This window comes from Geotrypetes seraphini, chromosome 1, assembly GCF_902459505.1.
Source record: "Geotrypetes seraphini chromosome 1, aGeoSer1.1, whole genome shotgun sequence".
In the NCBI taxonomy this organism is placed as follows: Eukaryota; Metazoa; Chordata; class Amphibia; order Gymnophiona; family Dermophiidae; genus Geotrypetes; species Geotrypetes seraphini.
Window position 1 is genome coordinate 71231891 of NC_047084.1, and position 18611 is coordinate 71250501.

The 18611-nt window shown below is 40.9% G+C and overlaps 1 protein-coding gene and 1 long non-coding RNA gene across 10 annotated transcripts in view; one reads left to right on the forward strand and one right to left on the reverse strand.

Moving 5' to 3' along the window:
- PRLR (prolactin receptor) overlaps positions 1-9307 on the forward strand; it is a 311196-nt gene extending 301889 nt beyond the window's left edge. For all 8 annotated transcript variants that reach the window (XM_033932893.1, XM_033932877.1, XM_033932901.1 and 5 more), the window contains 3 exons: positions 122-221; positions 1445-1514; positions 6808-9307. In XM_033932893.1, coding sequence (XP_033788784.1) covers positions 122-221; positions 1445-1514; positions 6808-7692 — 1055 coding nt within the window. In that variant the 3' untranslated portion in view covers positions 7693-9307. The remainder of the gene's footprint in view (positions 1-121; positions 222-1444; positions 1515-6807) is intronic.
- LOC117355013 overlaps positions 1-18611 on the reverse strand; it is a 39134-nt gene that overhangs the window by 2486 nt on the left and 18037 nt on the right. The window contains exons 4-5 of one of the 2 annotated variants that reach the window (XR_004538262.1): positions 13482-13598; positions 9328-9512 (exon numbers count right to left, since the gene is read on the reverse strand). This is a non-coding gene — a long non-coding RNA (uncharacterized LOC117355013). Of the gene's footprint in view, positions 1-9327; positions 9513-13481; positions 13599-18611 lie in introns of those variants that run through there. The other variant, XR_004538263.1, reaches the window with a different exon arrangement.

The window sequence follows — 18611 nt, forward strand, 5'->3', positions numbered from 1 at the left end:
TGAGATCGATGAACTCATTTTTTGAGATTGGTCAACTCGTTCAATAAATCTTAGCTGCCATACTACATAAATAGTAAAAATTTGTTTCTAAGTAATTTAAGAATGTCTTTTTCTCTTTCAGTTTTCCAAGAGAAAGATATGACAGTCTGGATTTCAGTAGCTCTGTTAGCATTTATCATTGGTTTAATCGTGATCTGGACAATGGTTTTGAAAGGCTACAAGTAGGTTATTATATTTTACTTTGTATTAAAACTGGCTTATGTTTCAGTCCGATGTTAAAATGTTAGAGGGGCGGAGGCTTAGATTAAAGGTGTTCAGCACTTACGTCTCTTGGACAGTGGCGTAGTAAGGGAGGTGGCAGAGGTGCTGTCTTGGTGAGGGTGCAGGCACCACTTAGCCCCTCCCTCTTTGCCAGCACGAGCAACTACCCTAGCCTGTTGCTCATGCTGGCCTGGCTCCCTCTGAAATCACTTCTAGGTTGCAGGGCCAGGAAGTGATGTCGGAGAGAAATCCAACGCTAGCGCAAGCAGCAGACTGGAGAATATGCTCGCACTGGCGAAGATTTAAAGAGGGAAGGGAGAGCACGAGTGTGGCAGGAGAAAGGCAGGGGGGGCAGAGAGGAGGGAATGGGGGGGTTGGTGCAGAAGGAGCGGGAGAAGGGGCGGAGAGGAGTGCGTCGGGGGGGGGGGGGGCGCCAGTACCCCGGCACCTCCTATCCGCGCTGTGCCATAGTTCTTGGATCCTGCACTTCTAAAAATAATTTCTTAAACCAGTTGCTAATTAAGAGGCCCTTTTACTAAATGGTAGTAAGCACTAATCCATGTTTACTGCTGCCTAAAAACTGCACTAGTGGCATGTGCTCAGGAGCCATGCACTAACTGTAGGTTCAGAGTGTGCTTCCCACATGCAAAAAAAAAAAAAAAAAAGCATGTTATATTTTAGCATGGGGAGAGTAGGCATGCCCTGGGCTAATCAGTTAACGTGTGGTGCATTCTGACTGATTAGCGCAGGATTGGCGTAGGAGCCCTTAACCATCTACTATGTAGGTTACGTTGAGGGCTCACACACTAATGGCCATGCACTAATTTTGCAATTAGCACGTGGCCATTAATGGGGCCATGCTAAAATGTGGCCTCAAAAACAGCACCACTTTTTAGCACGGCTTAGTAAAAGGGACCCCTTAAAGGATTAATTTTTGGAGAAATTAGACCACTATTCAGCTGACATAATCACTGTGACAATTTAAGCAAGCTCAGCCAGAATAACTAACAAGAAAAGTATTGACCCAAGGTTTTTATCTGGCCCTATGTATAAGCTGTGCTTGTAAATATTTGTATCTGTATCTAACAATATAGCTTAAGAAAATTCTGTATATATCATATAGTACAGAAATTACTGTTGATTCCTTTTGCTTTCTTTTGTGCGTGTGTGTCTTTTAATCAAGAAACATGACCTGCATCTTTCCACAAGTCCCTGGGCCTAAGATTATAGGCTTTGATACACAGCTACTTAAGGTAAGCAAGAGCTGCTATTTCCAAGTCTCTGTAAGAACATTCTTTGAAAACATACTTTCCTTTATAATATGTAGCTCTCTGTTTCTCAAATCTGTTGCAACAATTACTGCAAGACAAATGTGTTACCTGCAGCAATAATGTCAATTACATTACATTAGTATTTACGAGTCGCTAATATGCCCCAGGAGTTCAATGCGATTTACAATTTGGAAGAACCCGGCCATATCCAGGGATTACATTATTTCATTAGGGTTCATGACATAGATAGTTTGTGTTCGTGTAGGCGTATCTGGTGTTGTAGTCATGATATCACGGGTTCTGCTATGGTTGTCTCTTTTCTTGTTTGTTGTGAGCTTAGAAGCATTTGCTGTCAGCAGATTATTTGTTTTCTGCAGGTTTTGGTTGTTTTTTTTTTTTAATACTGGTCTTTTCTTGTGAAATATTTTCTGAGAGTCATGGAGGGTCATTTTCAAAAAGGACATCGAGGTCTGATTTGGATGTTTCCTGCTAAATGTCCAAAGTCGGAAGCATAGAAACATTCATTTTCAAAAGTCGAACTGCAAGATGTCCAAAAATATATATACAGTCAAATCTTGGTTTGTGACTAACTGAGTAACGTGGTTTGCGAGTGTTTTGCAAGATGAGCAAAACATTTTATAAAATTTTAATTTGATCAATGAGCATTGCCTTGCAATACAAGCACTTTGATGTGCGCTATGTCATCACAGTACACACTTTCTTAGATACAGTGGTGCCTCGCATAACGAACGCCTCGCACAGCGAACGCTGCGCACAACGAACTTCATGTCTTGCTTCCTACAACGAACTTCGTTTCACACAACGAAGTCGCCCGAGCTGCATCCTTCCGCGCAGGCACTGCGCTTAACTGCCCTCTCTCCGCCTGGCTCCCTGTGCAGTGGCGGACCGTCGGCTTGCAGGGGCCCGGCGCCTACTGCTGATGCGTTGGGGGGGGCGGAGCTACTCTCGCCACTTCCCCAATGCTAGAAAAAAAAAAAAAAAATGAACAGTTAAGTCCCAGTTTTTGCCGCTGAGACTCTGCCCTCTCTCACTGTAAAATTAGACTCTACTTAGTCTGTCTTTAAATTTAAAAAATGTGTGTTGTTTTAAAAAACAATTATGTTTTTAGATGTATCTAAATAAAAATAATAACAAAAAATTTATCTTTTTTTATGTCATCTTAGCATATTTTATGCTACAGAACGAATTATTTTTTTTAACATGTATTGTTATGGGAAAACGCGTTTCACATAATGAACTTTTCGCATAACAAACTTGCTCCTGGAACCAATTAAGTTCGTTGTGTGAGGCACCACTGTATAATCAAAATTACTGCACACAATCTTTAAAGTAATGCCAGACATTCATTCATTAATAGCCATATATCAAGGCGCGTCGCATTGCTGAGCACATCCCTGAGCGCATCTGAACGCAGCAATTAAGCGTAATACAAGCACGCACAGAGTACGCACACAATTTACCTGCAGTACAGTATACCCTAGCAGGGGTAGGCAATTCCGGTCCTCAAGAGCCGGAGCCAGATCAGGTTTTCAGGATATCCACAATAAATATGCATGAGATAGATTTGCATCTCAAGGAGGCAGTGCATGCAGATCTACCTCATACATATTCATTGTGGGTATCCTGAAAACCTGACCTGGCTCCGGCTCTCGAGGACCGAAATTGCCTACCCCTGCCCTAGCCCAATACTTCCCAGCCTTGCCTTCACCGTTGCACAGTCCCTGAACCCCCTACTCATTCTGCCAGTGCCCAATTCCATCCCATTTGGCTCAAAGTCTAAATATTCCTTCCCAATTTCCTGAGCTCCCACCTAATCTCAATACACTGCGGGAGTGTAGTGACTGTTCTAAACGAGCGAGGTCTTGCAATACAAGTACGTACAGTATATTTTATATTAAAGTTTTTGGGTTTTGGAACAAATCATCTGAGTTTCCATTATTTCCTATGGGGAAATTCACTTTGATATACGAGTGCTTTGGATTACAAGCATGCTTCCGGAATGAATTATGCTCACAAACCAAGGTACCACTGTATGTATTTTTTTAAATCATCTACTTAATCGTCTAAACTGACAGGACGTCAAACCTTTAGGACATCTAACTTTATACCCCATTTTTGACAAAAGAAACATCCAAGTTGAAAACATCCAAGTCCAGATCGTTTGGACAACGGAGTGGCTATCGTTGTGATGGACTGACCATATAGACAGGCCAACAAAGCAGAGGGACACCTTAGAGGGCACTGCTGTGAACTTCACATAAAGAGTACCAGAAGTACATCTCACCATATACCCCTTCTAATTTAAGCTGAGCCCTCCAAAACTTCCCTAAAACTTACTAGACCTACCTGTCTACCACCCCAACAGTCCTCATGGTTATGGGTAGCATCTATATGGCAGTATAATAGGATGGACCCACACTTTTCATATAAATGTAATGGTTAGAGTGGCTTATGGGCCTGGGTCCTCCTCTCTTTGGTTCACTAGCCCATCCGTCAGGTTACTTAAGACACCTGTGTGATGCTCTACTGGGCTTTCCCATACCAAGTGTTGCTGTTCTAGAGACAGGTATATACTCTTTCATTCAGATATTTTTGGGGTGGATGGGGTTATTGAGCAGTGGGGAAGTGTGGGGGGTCATACCTTAATGTATCCAGTGGTCATCTGATCAGTTTGGGTCCCTTTGAGGCATTTAGATGCTTACAGGTCTAGCTCCAAAAATCTAAGTTCCATCCAGGACATCTTGGAAAAGGTTCAATTATCATCACAAGATGTCCAAGTTAAGTATGCCCAAAGTCCACCCAAAACATACCCATAACACACCTCCTAGCATGCCCCCTGGAACTTTGGACGCACAATGGGAGCAACGTCTTGCTAGACGTCCAGGAAAGGGTTTTGATTATTAGCATTTGGACATCCTGGCAATTAGGACGTCCAAGTGCTGACTTAGGCAACTTTTTGGACATTTTAGTTTTTTGATTATGAGCTCCATAGTGTCGTGGTGGACCCAGTATTCATTGGATTTATGCTTCTAACTGAAAGTAATTATCTGAAATTGGCCTCTTTCAAAATTTATTGGGGCTAAGGGCCAGATTCTGTAAATGGTGCCCAAAGTTGGGTGCTGTTAAAGTCTGTGGTAAGCACCAATGTTATAAAGGTCATTTTAACGCTAAGTAATCTTTATAGAATAAAGCCCAGCACGAGGTCTTATGCCTTCCAAAAGCTCGTGTAAATCCTGACATCCAACTGATGGCAGTTGGACACAGAAAAGTCTGAGTAGTCTATAACATTGTGCTTAATTTCTGGAAATGCCCCTGACCCTCCCAAACCCCTCCCGTAGTCACACCCCTTTTTGAGGAGCCACAGCAACCTTGCAAGACTGTTGCATGAGATCTCAATGGCCATTTTATTGTTTTTTTATATTTATATACCACTTATAACTTAAGCGGTGTACATTCAGGTACTCAAGCATTTTTTCCTATCTGTCCTGGCAGGCTCGCACTCTATCTAATGTACCTGGGGCAATGGGGAAGTGGAAGCAGCATAAGCAGGAGCAACTGTAGATTGCTCCTACTTATGCTGTTTCCAATCCCAAAATGGCCACCAGTCTCACAAAGCTGCCATGGGAAGTTCTGGTGGCCATTTTGGCTGAGGAACCTGTGGAGGCAAGAGCAATTGCGGATTGCTGTTGCTCAGAAGAAGTCATTAGCGCCCCCCCCCCCCCCCCAAGATCATTTAAAGTTTGGGTGGTGAAGTAGGAACCTATTTTGAGGTTATTCTATAAAGACAGCATACTCACCTAAGTGTCTGTATAAAATAGTCTTACAAAAAATGCTGAAATCATGGCTAAACTGCTGCTGAAAATATTTATTTATTTATTCAATTTTCTATACCATTCTCCCAGGGAGCTCATAACAGATTACATGAATTTATTGAGGTACTTAAGCATTTTTCCCTGCCTGTCCTGGTGGGTTCATAATCTATCTAATGGACCTGAGGCAATGGGGAGGGGGGTGATTAAGTGACTTGCCCAGGGACACAAGGAGCAGCATGGGTTTGAACCCACAACCTCAGGGGGCTGAGGCTGTAGTTTTAACCACTGCGCCACACATAGACATCCCTTCAGAGCAGAAGAGCAGCCTAGTGGTCACTGCAGTGGATTTCAAATAAAGGGACCCAGTTCCAAATTCCACATTAATTCTTTTATATGTTATTGTGAACCCTTCAGGAACAGATAAAACCTACTGTACCTAAAGGTACCCCACTACAATAACCATTACATTTGCAGGTATCTTGTAAGTTCAGATATAGTAGGAATTTCTGTGTTCCAGAAGGGCTCACATATTTATATAGAAATAAAAGATTTACAGTGGAAGTTATACCTGGGTCCCATTGTTCAGAGTCCACTGTTACCACTAGGCTACACCGTATACTTATTTGCTGCTCTGTTAGCAAAGGCTATTATACCTGAAGCTGTCATACAGCTTGATATCCACTATCACTTTCACTTCTTTTGGGGGGCAATGGGAGGGGTCATGCCTCCTTCCCTCCAGTGGTCAGTCATTCAATCAGGGTACCTTTTTGAAAAAGGTCTAGATAAAAACGTCTATTTTTGTTGCCTTGGACATTTTTTCCCATTCCATTATCAATAAAAGATGTCCTAATTCTGAGTCCGTCCTAGTACAACCCAGAACACACTTCCAACAAGTCTCCTTGCTATTTGGACAAACTACAGTGTAAAATATCCAAATTCTGCCTTTCAAAAATCACGATTTGGCCACTTTAGGCAGATGGACTTCTTTTGGCCATTTTGAGATGCTCATTTGCTTCAAAATAAGCACCATAGCATTTTAAAGTAATTTTTATGCTTTAAAAAGATTTTTAAAATGATGTGATTCAGATAATCAGAGGTCCTTTTAACAATTTAACACAGTTTTGTGGAATTTTGAGAGTATCAGCCTTTTTAGTGTTTCTAACTACCATGAGTCATTTTTAAAGTGATTTTCATCTTCTAAAGTGTAAAACAGACTTTTTTTTGGTCTTTTATGAGGCTTTCATTGTTCTGCCCATGGAGTTTTAAAGACACATAGGACCTTGAAGGAATGACCTATTTGCTCTTAAATGTGCATGTACAAGAACATCTTTGGATAGTCCTTTCATTTTCCTTATTAACAATAGGGTATGTTTAAAATAATATATGTTCAGATCATTCTATATCAAGTGAATCCCATCTACTATTTTTCTTTTCTCAACCAGACAGGAAAATCTGAAGAGCTGCTGAGTGCTCTGGGAAGCCAAGGCTTTCCCCCAACATCAGACTATGAGGAACTGCTGGTGGACTATGTGGAAGTAGACGATAGTCGGGACCAACTGATATCAAACGAAGATAAAAGCCATCCAGATCCAAATGTGAAGTCACCTCACTTCGAAACAGACAATGACTCTGGAAGGGGGAGCTGTGACAGCCCTTCTGCTTTTTCTGAAAGGTGTAGGGGAACCAGAGTCATTCCATCAACCTTTGAATCAGTTGGTGTTGATGGTAGACTCAAAAATACTGCAGGGCATAGCAGTAATGACTGGGCTACTCAGTGCATAGATCCAGAGGAGAAATCATATGCTTGGCCTGAAGAAATGATGCCCAATAATCATACTCCCAAATCCTCCTACCACAACATTACAGAAGTATGTAAATTGGTAAATAAAGAGGACTATCAGCCAAAGTATTTCAAAACCATCAAGAGCGTCACTGAAGAAGACCGAAGTCAGCAGAAGGAGTTGAAGGAGATACAGTCCAAACCTGGTGACCATGACACAGTCTGGTTGCTTCCCCAGGAGAAAGCCCCTTTCCTATCTGCTAATACAATGGATTATGTGGAAGTTCACAAAATCAGCCAAAACAATGCATTAGCACTGGTACCAAAACACAAAGAAACCGGTGACAGAAGCAAACGAGGGTCTGTGTCAGGACCCAACAAGGAATACACAAAAGTGGCAAGGGTTGACGATAACAATGTATTAGTGCTGGTGCAGGATGCCGGGATGCAGAACCTGCCCGTGTTCCTAGACTCGCACAAGGAATACTGTCAGATCTTTCCACAGCAGCAAGGCGAAAACCATATGGGCAACTGCCCTGCAGTCTAAGGCAAGAACAGTGGCCGGGTCAAAGTAGTGGACTGGGCTACACCTCTCTTCAGTTCAGTGAAAGGTTGCTTGTTAAACAGTACCTGCTTCTTCAGGTAATGCTGCAGAGCAGGTTAAACGCAATCACTAGGAGATGCTTAAAATGGAATTTAGGAAAATAACACTTATTTGCTTTTCCTCTCTTTTTATGCTTTGTATTCAGTTGGCTGCACACTTTGTAAGAGATGATGGCAGAACAAATTATTTTGTTTTATAATTGTGATTTTTATTGTACGTGGCCTTCCTTTTTTTGTTTGAGGACAAATTATGTGTAAACGGAAACAAAAGCACATGGCTTAGATTCTGTGGAAAAAGACTCCCAAGTGTATTATAGCAAAAAGGTCTTTTAGTGTGACTGTAAAGTTTTTACAGTATTCAGTGCTGGGAGACGTCAAGAATACTGTATCATGTGCCATGAAAATCCATGTTGTAATCAAGCAATTCAGTGTCATATTTCTGTTATTTATAGAAACAGGTGTAGCAAAATTCATGTGTCACAATGTTCAATAAGAGGCCACCAGCTTCTTTCACTTTTCTATAGAAAAACGTGCTATGATACTGGTCCAAAAGAAGAAGAAAGATCTGGCCTACCCTAAATGGAGGAGCAAACCTAAACCCCCTCTTTTACTAAAACCGGCAGCATGGGCCGGCGCAGTAAATTATCCGACGCCCAAAGGAATTGAATGGGCATCGGAGTATTTGTCACATGGCACTCAGCTGCGCAGTTTCGCAAAAGGAGGGGCCTAAGTTTCCTATCTCTTATGAATAGTATACCAGCTCTTTTTTCTTGCACATTACTAGGACTTCATCACCAGGTTTTTAGAGTTGTAAGCACTCGGGGGGGGGGGAAATTCTGTAAATGGTGTCTAAAAAGATAGACGGCTATCTCTTGTCAGTCACACTTAGGGTGCCTGTTACAGAATCGGGCCTATCTTAAACTTAGGCACCTGTCATGTAGGCCAGGGTTTTTAAAAGGCCTACATTATAGGCACCCAGGTCCTATGGAGAATCGGGCCTGGCGACACCTAAGTCCTTCACTGCCCCCTAAATACGCCTACTTTGGAGTTAGGCACCTATCTTTTGTAGATTCGCAACTAAGAAGACAGGCGCTTATAAAAACATAGAAACACAATGGCAGATAAAGGCCAAATGACCCATCCAGTCTGCCCCAATAATTTTTTTTTTTTTTAAATTATGAGCTTATTAAAAATGATAATTGAAGGCAATTTACTAACACCCTCTCCTTTTTTTTTTTTTTACAAAACCACGCTAGCGTTTTTAGCACTGGTCGTGGCCACGGCCAGCACTAAAAACACTAGCCTGACTTTAGACACCTTTTTATTTAGGTGCCTCATATAGTATTTCCCCCTCAATGTGTTGACTGCTTTATTTTGGGGTTATATGTTCTCACTCGGACATGATTGGTACATTATTTTCTTTCAGCTACGATAGTCCAAATACTTTGTAACAGTTTGTAAGGTCGATGCGTTTTTGTGACACATGCAGTTCTTAAAAACATCTTGAGAGATCAAGAAAACATTGTGTATCAAACTTTTAATGATTTCTCATCTTTGAGTGAAGACATGTGAAAGGTGAGAAAATCGTCACACATCCTCACCGTTCCTGCTACATTATATTTTTAATTCCCAGGACATCTTATGGGAATTATTATGAATTCAAAGGATGGAGGAAGCTTTCCAGTGAATTATGGAGTGAGTGATGAATGAAATCTCTTTTCAGCAAAGCCTTCAGGACTCTTATGAAATCCATGAAACCAGTAACTAAAATTCAAGCACACAACAAAATCCAAAAATTAGTGAATGACATTTACATTCCTCCAAAGGTACTTCAAAAGATGGTGATAAATAATTGAAAATGAAGACCTGATGGGTTCTAACGTACTGTTCTTACTGTATAGTCTTTTTTTGCACTCCATACCAAAGAAAATTGTAGACTTAATTCGCTTCGTCATTCATATTAGCCTCCATTTGAAAATTAGTGGTTGAATATTATGTTTTGCCAAATATGTTTTAAAAGGGGTTATTTGGGAAAGAGGATATATTGGGTTATTTAGAGAAAGCAAATAAGTATTCAGTATGTACAGGAAAAAAATGAAATTTGAGATGTGTTTCTCACCAGGCATTAATAAACTACATGTGGAGGGTAATTTACAAAATTAAAAAAAAAATTTTTAATTGAATCAGGTTGGGCAGACTGGATGGACCATTCGGGTCTTTATCTGCCGTCATCTACTATGTTACTAAGTTACTATGTTACTATGCCTATTTTATGAAGAAAGGTAAGTCTACTTTTCTTTATAAAACACTGGTTTAAGTGGCCAAAAAAGTGCTTTCAGGTGCAATCAGCCAGTCCTAGAGCTGATGTAAGTGCCCGTGCCTAGATGTTAGCAAGGGTGTGCGCAAAGTCTGTTGTTAGGTGCCGTCGACTCATGTTCGACTTCTAGCGACTTGATGAATTGTGGATCTGAAAAGAAATCAGTTTTGTGCTAGTCCAGAAAGGTCCTCCAGTGTCATCCCCGTGGTTGTTTTCAACGTGTCCAGCCATCTGATTGCAGGTCGCCCTCTTCGCCCGGCTCCTTCGATCTTCCCAAATTGATGTCCTTCTCCAGTGATCTCTCTTCTGATGATGTGACCAAAATAAGACACTCGTAGCGTCATCATTTGGGCTTCGAGTGAAGTACACTTCCCCCTCCCCATTCGCGGTTTCTGCACTCGCGGTTTCACATAATCGCAATTTTTTTTTCTGGAGAGGGGGAAAATTTTAATAAACCTATTTTTGACCTCCCTGCCGCCTTCCCGGCCTTACCTGGTGGTCTAGCGGGCTTTCGGGGCAGGAGCGATCTTCCTACGCTCCTGCCCCGTGCAAATCGCCATGAGGAAATGGCTGCTGTGAGTTCCCATAGTCTCTCGAGACTACAACGGGAACTCCCACAGCCATTTCCTAATGGTGATCTGCACGGGGCAGGAGCGTAGGAAGATCGCTCCTGCCCCGAAAGCCCGCTAGACCACCAGGTAAGGCCGGGAAGGCGGCAGGGAGGTGGGGGTGGGTCAGAGCCAGATATTTGCAGTTTTTTGCCATTCGCGGTCCGGTTCTGCCTGTATACCCCGCGAATAACGAGGGAGAAGTGTAGCTGGTTTGATTTCTTCCACAATCGATTTGTTAGTTCTTCTGGCAGTCCATGGCATGCCTAGAATCCTTCTCCAGCACCAAAGCTCAAATGAGTCAATCTTCTTTCTTTCTTGTGCAAAGCCTAGTGTCTTATAATTTATGAGCGTACTTGTGCATTCCCTCGGCTCAAAATTTGGTGCAAAAAAATAGGCACTAAGACCCAAATTCTATAAACATTGTCTGAAGTTAGGCACCTAGATTGGCGCACCTAGCTGATCGATGTGCCTAACCTAATTTTTTTAATTAGCTTAATTGACACTGTTAATAAGCAATATTTAGCTCATAATTGCCAAAAATTAAAATTAATTGGGTGCTAAACATCATACATAGAATTCCCTCGTAAATTCATGAAAGTCAAAGGAGTCTTATCACTAAGATGTGCTACAAAATGGACTGAGCATGTCCTTAGGAAGGACTTTCCGACACACAAAGCCCATTCTAGTGCATCCATAAAATAAGGCATTTTCAATATTTTTTAAAAAATGCAAGTCATGCACTAAAGTTGTCATTAACATGCGGCAGTGATGTAGCCAGAAATTCAATTATGGGTGGGCCTGAGCCCAAAGTGGGCAGGCTTCTCTTTCTCTTTCCCTCCCTTCCAACACTCTCCCCCACCCCAGCCTGTGCAGCAGCTTCTCATACCCTCCCTTCCCCCCTAGCCTGTGCAGCAGCTTCTCATACCCTCCTTTCCCCCTAACCTGTGCAGCAGCTTCTCATACCCTCCCTTCCTCCCCTAGCCTGTGCAGCAGCCTCTCATACCCTCCCTTCCCCCAGCCTGTGAAGCATCTTTCTGTTTAGATCACCAGCAGTGGTTCCTACACACTGCTGGTAGCTAACCTGGAAGCCTTCCCTCTGATGCAAAATGAAAACGGTGACCCATCAAAAGTGCACAGGACTTTGGTGTGCCAACAATCCCGCAGCGACATTTACATGAAGGACATATGCACACCGCTGCTTTAAAGCCTATCTGTTAGCACTGTGAGGGGGCATGGGGGGATCCCCCCACTACATTTACAAGTCCTTGTGCTCCCATTGGGGGGGATGGACCCCCCCACACACACTACACTGAAAACTCTCGGAACAGCGAAAAGGAAAGGAGAATGGGATTTTTCAGTGTACTTGGGGGGGGGGGTTTCCCCAATCCCCCCAAACGGGAGTACGAGGACTTGTAAATATACTGGCGGAGTACCCCCATGCCTCCCTTCACAGCGCTAATGGAAAGGCTTCAAAGTGGTGGAAGCAACGGCGCACATATGTCCTACGCACAAATGTCGCTGTGGGATTGTCAGTGCGCCAAAGTCCTCCACGTTTTTGATGGTATACCACGAAAACACATCATATCAGCCACCAGCAGCATGTAGGAACCACTATTGGCATACTGTGGCTGCTAGGTGAGCCAGGCCTGCCCAAGCACTCCATGTGGCTACACCCCTGGCATGCGGCAACAGCAAATAATGCTGGATCACTTAGCACTATCTATTTAGAAAGTGCTAAGGTCTCCCATGTTAACCAGTTAGCACACTCTAATTTAATATATTATCTGGTTAGTGCCTCTATGTGCATACTCCACTCATACCATGCCCTCTCCACAAAAAATATATTTTAAAAATGGTATAGCATGTAATTAGCATTCACAAGCGGAAATGACTGTAAGATGCTTTAGAAAAACCAAGAAAAAGTGAGGAAAGAATACTTTGGAATTGAGAACCACATTGTTTGCAAGCTACTCTGTACAAACTGAGAGCATTCCTTTTTAGTTTTTCCAACATATTGGCGCCATCTACTGGATCACAAGCATACCCCTGAGGAAGGCTTTTTCTAAAAGTCGAAACACGGACCGAGTTGGGGTCCAGCATAAAAAGGATTAAAGACTCTCAAATAGGCTTGCATCATTTCATATACTGTATATGTTTTAATGGTTTATATGTTTTTAATAAATTGATTGATTGTTCTTAAGGTTGATGTGCAATGTCCCTTCCCCACTTTCTCTTGGTTTCTATTGTTACACATGGGGTTGTGTTTTCCTTTCTGTTGTGGAATGGAAGATGCTTTAGTTTAGCACATCCTGCAGTCACCCTTTTCAGTATGCTAAGCCCACGTGAGGGCCTAATGCACCTTATTAAAATGGGTCCCATAATTAGTTATTGTAAATCATGAAAATGCAGCAATGCCGACTTGTTTCCTTTTATTCTTTCATTCTCCACTGTAATAGAATATGCAAGAAGTGTCGGGAATGAGTTTGTAAAAGGTTCTGTTTCTGAGCCATTTCTTGGTTTTTAAAGAGGTATCATAATGTCTGCCAGAGATGATGGCACTTGTATTTTTGACACGTGCATGCCACACACACCATATATTCCTTTCCCTGAGATATATAACTAATATTTATATAAACTGTCATGCACCGACACTGCCTGTTATCAACTCCCTAAAACCTGCACTCATACACAGCTCTCTAACTCATGTGCTTTTATAACTTAGTACAAATAGTGAAGACACTAAAGTTAATGAAATTCATAAAAATAATACTTTTTTGTTGTTTTGAACACGATTAGCAGTTTTACCTTGCTTTTCTTATCTGCTCTATTATGGGCATTGAAAGGTAGCAGATGGTCGAGTGGCTATTTCCTCAGCGAGGGTACGACTCTTTCTGGCTTCTGATCCCAGAGCTAGAGACACAGCTTGTCATGGTTGGGCAGAAATAGAAAAAGCTAATTAAACACCTAGTGCCTCGTAGAACACAGAACGCAGCAAGAGCTAAAGACAAAAGGAAATAGTTCATACAACACCAATAAAAGAGGGCATCTCTTCTAATCAACCCTAAGACGTACATGCTGAGAATTCATTATGTCTATAGATTAGAATTTTGAGCAGAGAATGATTGTCGTGTTCACTTGGGTATGTGAAAATAGAGGTCAGCAACCAAGGTGCAGCAAGATACCTTTTTATAGGACTAACTTAATGGATCTTTCATAAACTACGCCCATGAGAAAGATATTCAAACTAATAGGCTTCTCTGTGAATGAAGTGTTCGTATCCGATCCTATGAAAAAAAAGATTGTGAAGAGGGACACTACATTGGAGAAACAAGCAGAAAATTGAGGACATATCTACATAGGTATAATAAAAACAATTACAGAAACAATTAGAATGACATCATTGGTAGGTGAACATTTCTGAAAAGAAGTGGCCTAGTGGTTAGAGCAGCTGCCTCAGCATCCCGAGGTTGTGAGTTCAATTCCCACTGCATCTCCTTGTGAATCTGAGAAAGTTACTTAACACTTCATTGCCCTAGGTACAAATTAAGTACCTGCCTAAAACATATAAACAACTTTGATTGTGAAAACCACACAGAAAAATCAGTATGCAAATCCCCATTTCTCACTCCTGTAACAACCTTACAGTAAAGATGCTTAAAGAAAACATCAGGGGCACATTGGACGGGCAAACTTTAAAATTAGCATAATGAACCACTTTGAGACTGAAACAAAAGGGCTCAGTAGAGGCATTGGCTTTCTCATCCAATATCAGATCTCTAAAATGTTACTTCCTGGTCACCTCTATCTCCTTTCATTAAACTTTATTAACATATACAAATAACATAAAACCTAGGTGAGTTTGTACTATTTACTATTTATTAATCTTTCTTTCAATACTCTCTTCTTGGCAAAAGCAGTTCAAGATGGTTTACAAAATCACAGAAAAAGTAAATAGATGGAAAAAACCAACAGAAAACTTTAACTGTGAAATCATTTGTTAATAAGCAAGAGTTCAATGCCTTTCAAAACCCCAAAATAGACATTAACCGCCTGACATTCAGTCTTATTTAGCCTATTGGCTTGGCTGGCTCTGTCAAACATGGTGAAAAATAGACCAGAAATTTGGCCCTGGCATTGAATTTCTGGATTTGCTGCGGACCACAGGAAGTAGCCAGACTGCCTTCTACAGTCCAAAAATCAGCCTCTAGATATTTTGTATCTTCTAGGAATACCCAGTTTCACTGATTTGCTTCTTCACTGAGCTGATGAAGGAAGGATAATGCTTGAAAGCTTGTTAAAGACAGGTGAAGTCAGTCGTAGAAACGGGATGGCAGATAAAGGCCAAATAGCCCATCCGGTCTGCCCATTCGCAGCATCACTCTCTCCTCTCTCGAACAGGTTCCATGTGTCGGTCCCACGCATTCTTGAATTCAGACACAGTCTCCTCTACTGGGAGACTATTCCATGCATTTACCACCCTTTCTGTAATAAAGTACGAGATTACTCCTGAGCCTATCGCCTCCTAACCTCATTCTATGCCCTTTCATTCTGAAATTTCCTTTCAATTGAAAGAGACTCGCTTCATGTATTTAAACATCTCTATCATATCTCCCTTCTCCCGCCTTTCCTCCAAAGTATTCATATTGAGATCTTTAAGTCTGTCCCCATACGCTTTGTGACGTGGACCATCAACCTTCTTCTGGACCGACTCCATCTTGTTTATATCTTTTTGAAAGTGTGGTCTCCAGAATTGTACACAATATTCTAAATGAGGTCTGACTACTGGTCATACCTCTCCCTATTCACCCAAACATCCTTTTAGCTTTCACCATTGCTTTTTCAACACAAGAATATCGCCTCACCACCCAATCATCGCATATCAGTGTGATTCAATAAATATTTTTAAAAAAAATTATTTTGGCTGCAAAACACAGTCTAACATTTTCTTATGCTGCTACAGATCCAAAAGTAACAAACTTATCTCAAATCACAGGTTCCGATATGGCCCGTTTTGATCCTGGGTCAGGGAACCAATTAGTATGAAAACAGGTGGATGAAGTTAGCCTGTTGGCAACATCTTTTAACGTTTTTGAGCATTTTTGAGACAATACCACCCTAGAAAAACTTTTGTGAACATACTAATTGGTTACTTTTGAATCTGTAGCAGCATGAGAACACGTTAGACTTTGTTATGCAGCCAAAAGAAAAATTCTTTGATATTTATTGAATCACACTGATATGCGATAATTGGGTGGTGAGGCGATATTCTTGGGTTTGCCTCTTGTTTTTTGCCTCCGTGTCTCTGAGCATATGTTTCATTATAAGTTGGTATAACTTCTTAAAAGAAGTAAAATTTAAGTACTAGAGGAGTGATTCTATTTCAGATTTGCCATATTTTCTTTAATCACTCATATAGAACATAGTACCAAGTCTGTTGTCCCCCTTATTTATTTTTGACTTAGTCTAAATTAATTGGGCATTGAGTTTTCCTCGTTAATACTGGGTATTGTTATCGATTCTTCACTTATATTTAAGGACCATCTAAACTCTCTTATTAAAAAGTGGTTTTTCAGCCTCCGTGCTCTGAGAAGAGTGAGAGCACTTTTTCACCAACAATACTTCTTTGTATTGGTTCAATCAATCATTTTGTCAAGGTTGGATTACTGCAATTCAGTGTATTTGGGTCTTTCAAAGGTCAGTCTGCAGAGACTTCAATTAATACAGAACACTGCAGCTAAACTTATTTTCGATAAGAGTAAATTCGATCACGTATCCCCTCTGCTCAAGGAATTACATTGGCTTCCGGTGTATCTCAGAATTCAATTTAAGTGCATTTGTATTGCATTTAAGATCCTATTTGGCATTTTTGCCACTTTGATTCCTTTAGACTGGAATGTTCATAGATCTCATCTTGCCAGAAGTTCTCCAAAATCAAAACTTACATTTCACTCTCTCAGTGGTAAAAACAGAACCTTTAAGAGATTTAGTCATTCTTTTGCTTTTAAATTAACCAAATTCTGGAATGCTTTACTGCTTACATTAAGAAGTTTAGGTTCTTTTGCTTTATTCCGGAAAGTCCTGAGAACTTTTGTGTTTGCTAAACATTTTGGAAATTAACTATTTCAGTCTACTTTTCCTTGTCAATTTTATGTATTATGTATTACATTATTGTTAACCAAGTCGAGCTCCTCTTGGTTGGTGTCTCGGTCTATAAAACTAAGGGCTCCTTTTACGAAGGTGCGCTAGCGCGCGCTAGCTGAAATACTACCACCTGCTCAAGAGGAGGCGGTAGCGGCTAGCGCGCGGGGCATTTTAGCACAGGCTATTCCGCGCGTTAAGGCCCTAACGCGCCTTCGTAAAAGGAGCCCTAAGTTTTAGTTTAGTTTAGAAAATGCAAGAGGACACAGTTTCTGGCACCTTCTTTGGAATTTTCCACATTTGTTCCTTCAGAAAACTATATACATTACATTACTGATTTCTATTCTGCCTCAACCTTGCAGTTCTGGGCGGATTACAAAAGAGACATCTGGACATTTCCAGGATGATTACAAAGAGACTTCTGGACTTTTCCAGAAGAGTTACAAGAAGAATGGTGTAGTATAGTTTAGGGAATGGGATACAGCAAGGAGGATTGGGCTATTCCAGTGGATATACAATTCGGGATGCTGTACAGATAGGATATAGTGCAATATTACTGAAGGCCAACAGAAAATGAAATCAAAGAACATGGTGGAAGTTCTGTTTTGAAAAGGTACATGGTCTATAGTACAAAAGCAGCTTGATAAATCATGTCCTAAATGATTCAGACTTTTTGGGCCTTATACAATGAAGGATTACTCCAATGTTGTGCCTTTGGGAAAACTTGTAACTGAGAAGAGCCTTGAGGCCTTTCGGCGTGCACTTTTAGTGCGTTCTTAGCATCAGTAATTTGCACCTTTCATATTATGAATGATTCTCTAAAAATGTTGCATTCAGAATTCTGTGGGATCTGTTTATGTACACTAATAATGTATTGTAGAAAGCAGAAAATAATTGTTGCAAAGGGGCATGTTGCTATAGCTTTTATTTAATTTTTACAGAAAAAAGGTTGTACTCCGGTGAACTTTTAAAAATATAACTGCAAGCCCAAGTTTCCACTCTTAACCACTGCAGGGCACAATTTCATAAATTACCTTATTGTAAATAACATAGTACATCAAGCTTAATACTGTATTTTTATTTATATTATTTTTCTATCACTGGTTAAATTAATTTCTAGCTTCCTGGTGTCAGGGTCTTCCATGATGTGTCACTGTAATAGAAGACAATTCTGAAAGGCATCTAGCTGCATTAATCATTATTTATGCAGTTATATTACCCTGTTTGAAAATCTCTCCACCCCATACAGTCAAAAGTACATCCCTTGTTCCTCAAGGCATACACACTTTTGATCATAAAAAGGGCAGGGCTGGGGCAGGTTTAGTGTGGGAAAGAAAGAGTGAATGCAGGGATTTCACTTGTAAATGCTTATGCACTTTTTCCTCTATTATTTACAACTGTGAGAAAGCAGATACTTTTCCACAGGAACATTTGTCCCTGCCACCTTTAGATAACCTGAATTTTCAGAAGGGAAATCAACGGGCACTCCCCTTTTGAAAATTGGCTTGCAGGACCGTGGCTGCAGAGCTCCCAGAAACCTGTAGGCTCACACAGGAATTTCAGAATTTTCTCCTTCATTATTCAGACACTGATGGGAATGTTAAAGGAAGTGGTTTGTAAGATATTGATAGTGATTCTAATTAATGATTCTAAGCTAGACACACTTTCTGGTTGTTGTTCAGATTTAATATTCATGTACGTACATAATCTTTTGTTCTGCCTTTAGTATATTTCATTTTGAGGTATGTCAATTCTTTTCTTATACAGAAACAATCTGTCATGTGTTAAGTGTTCAAA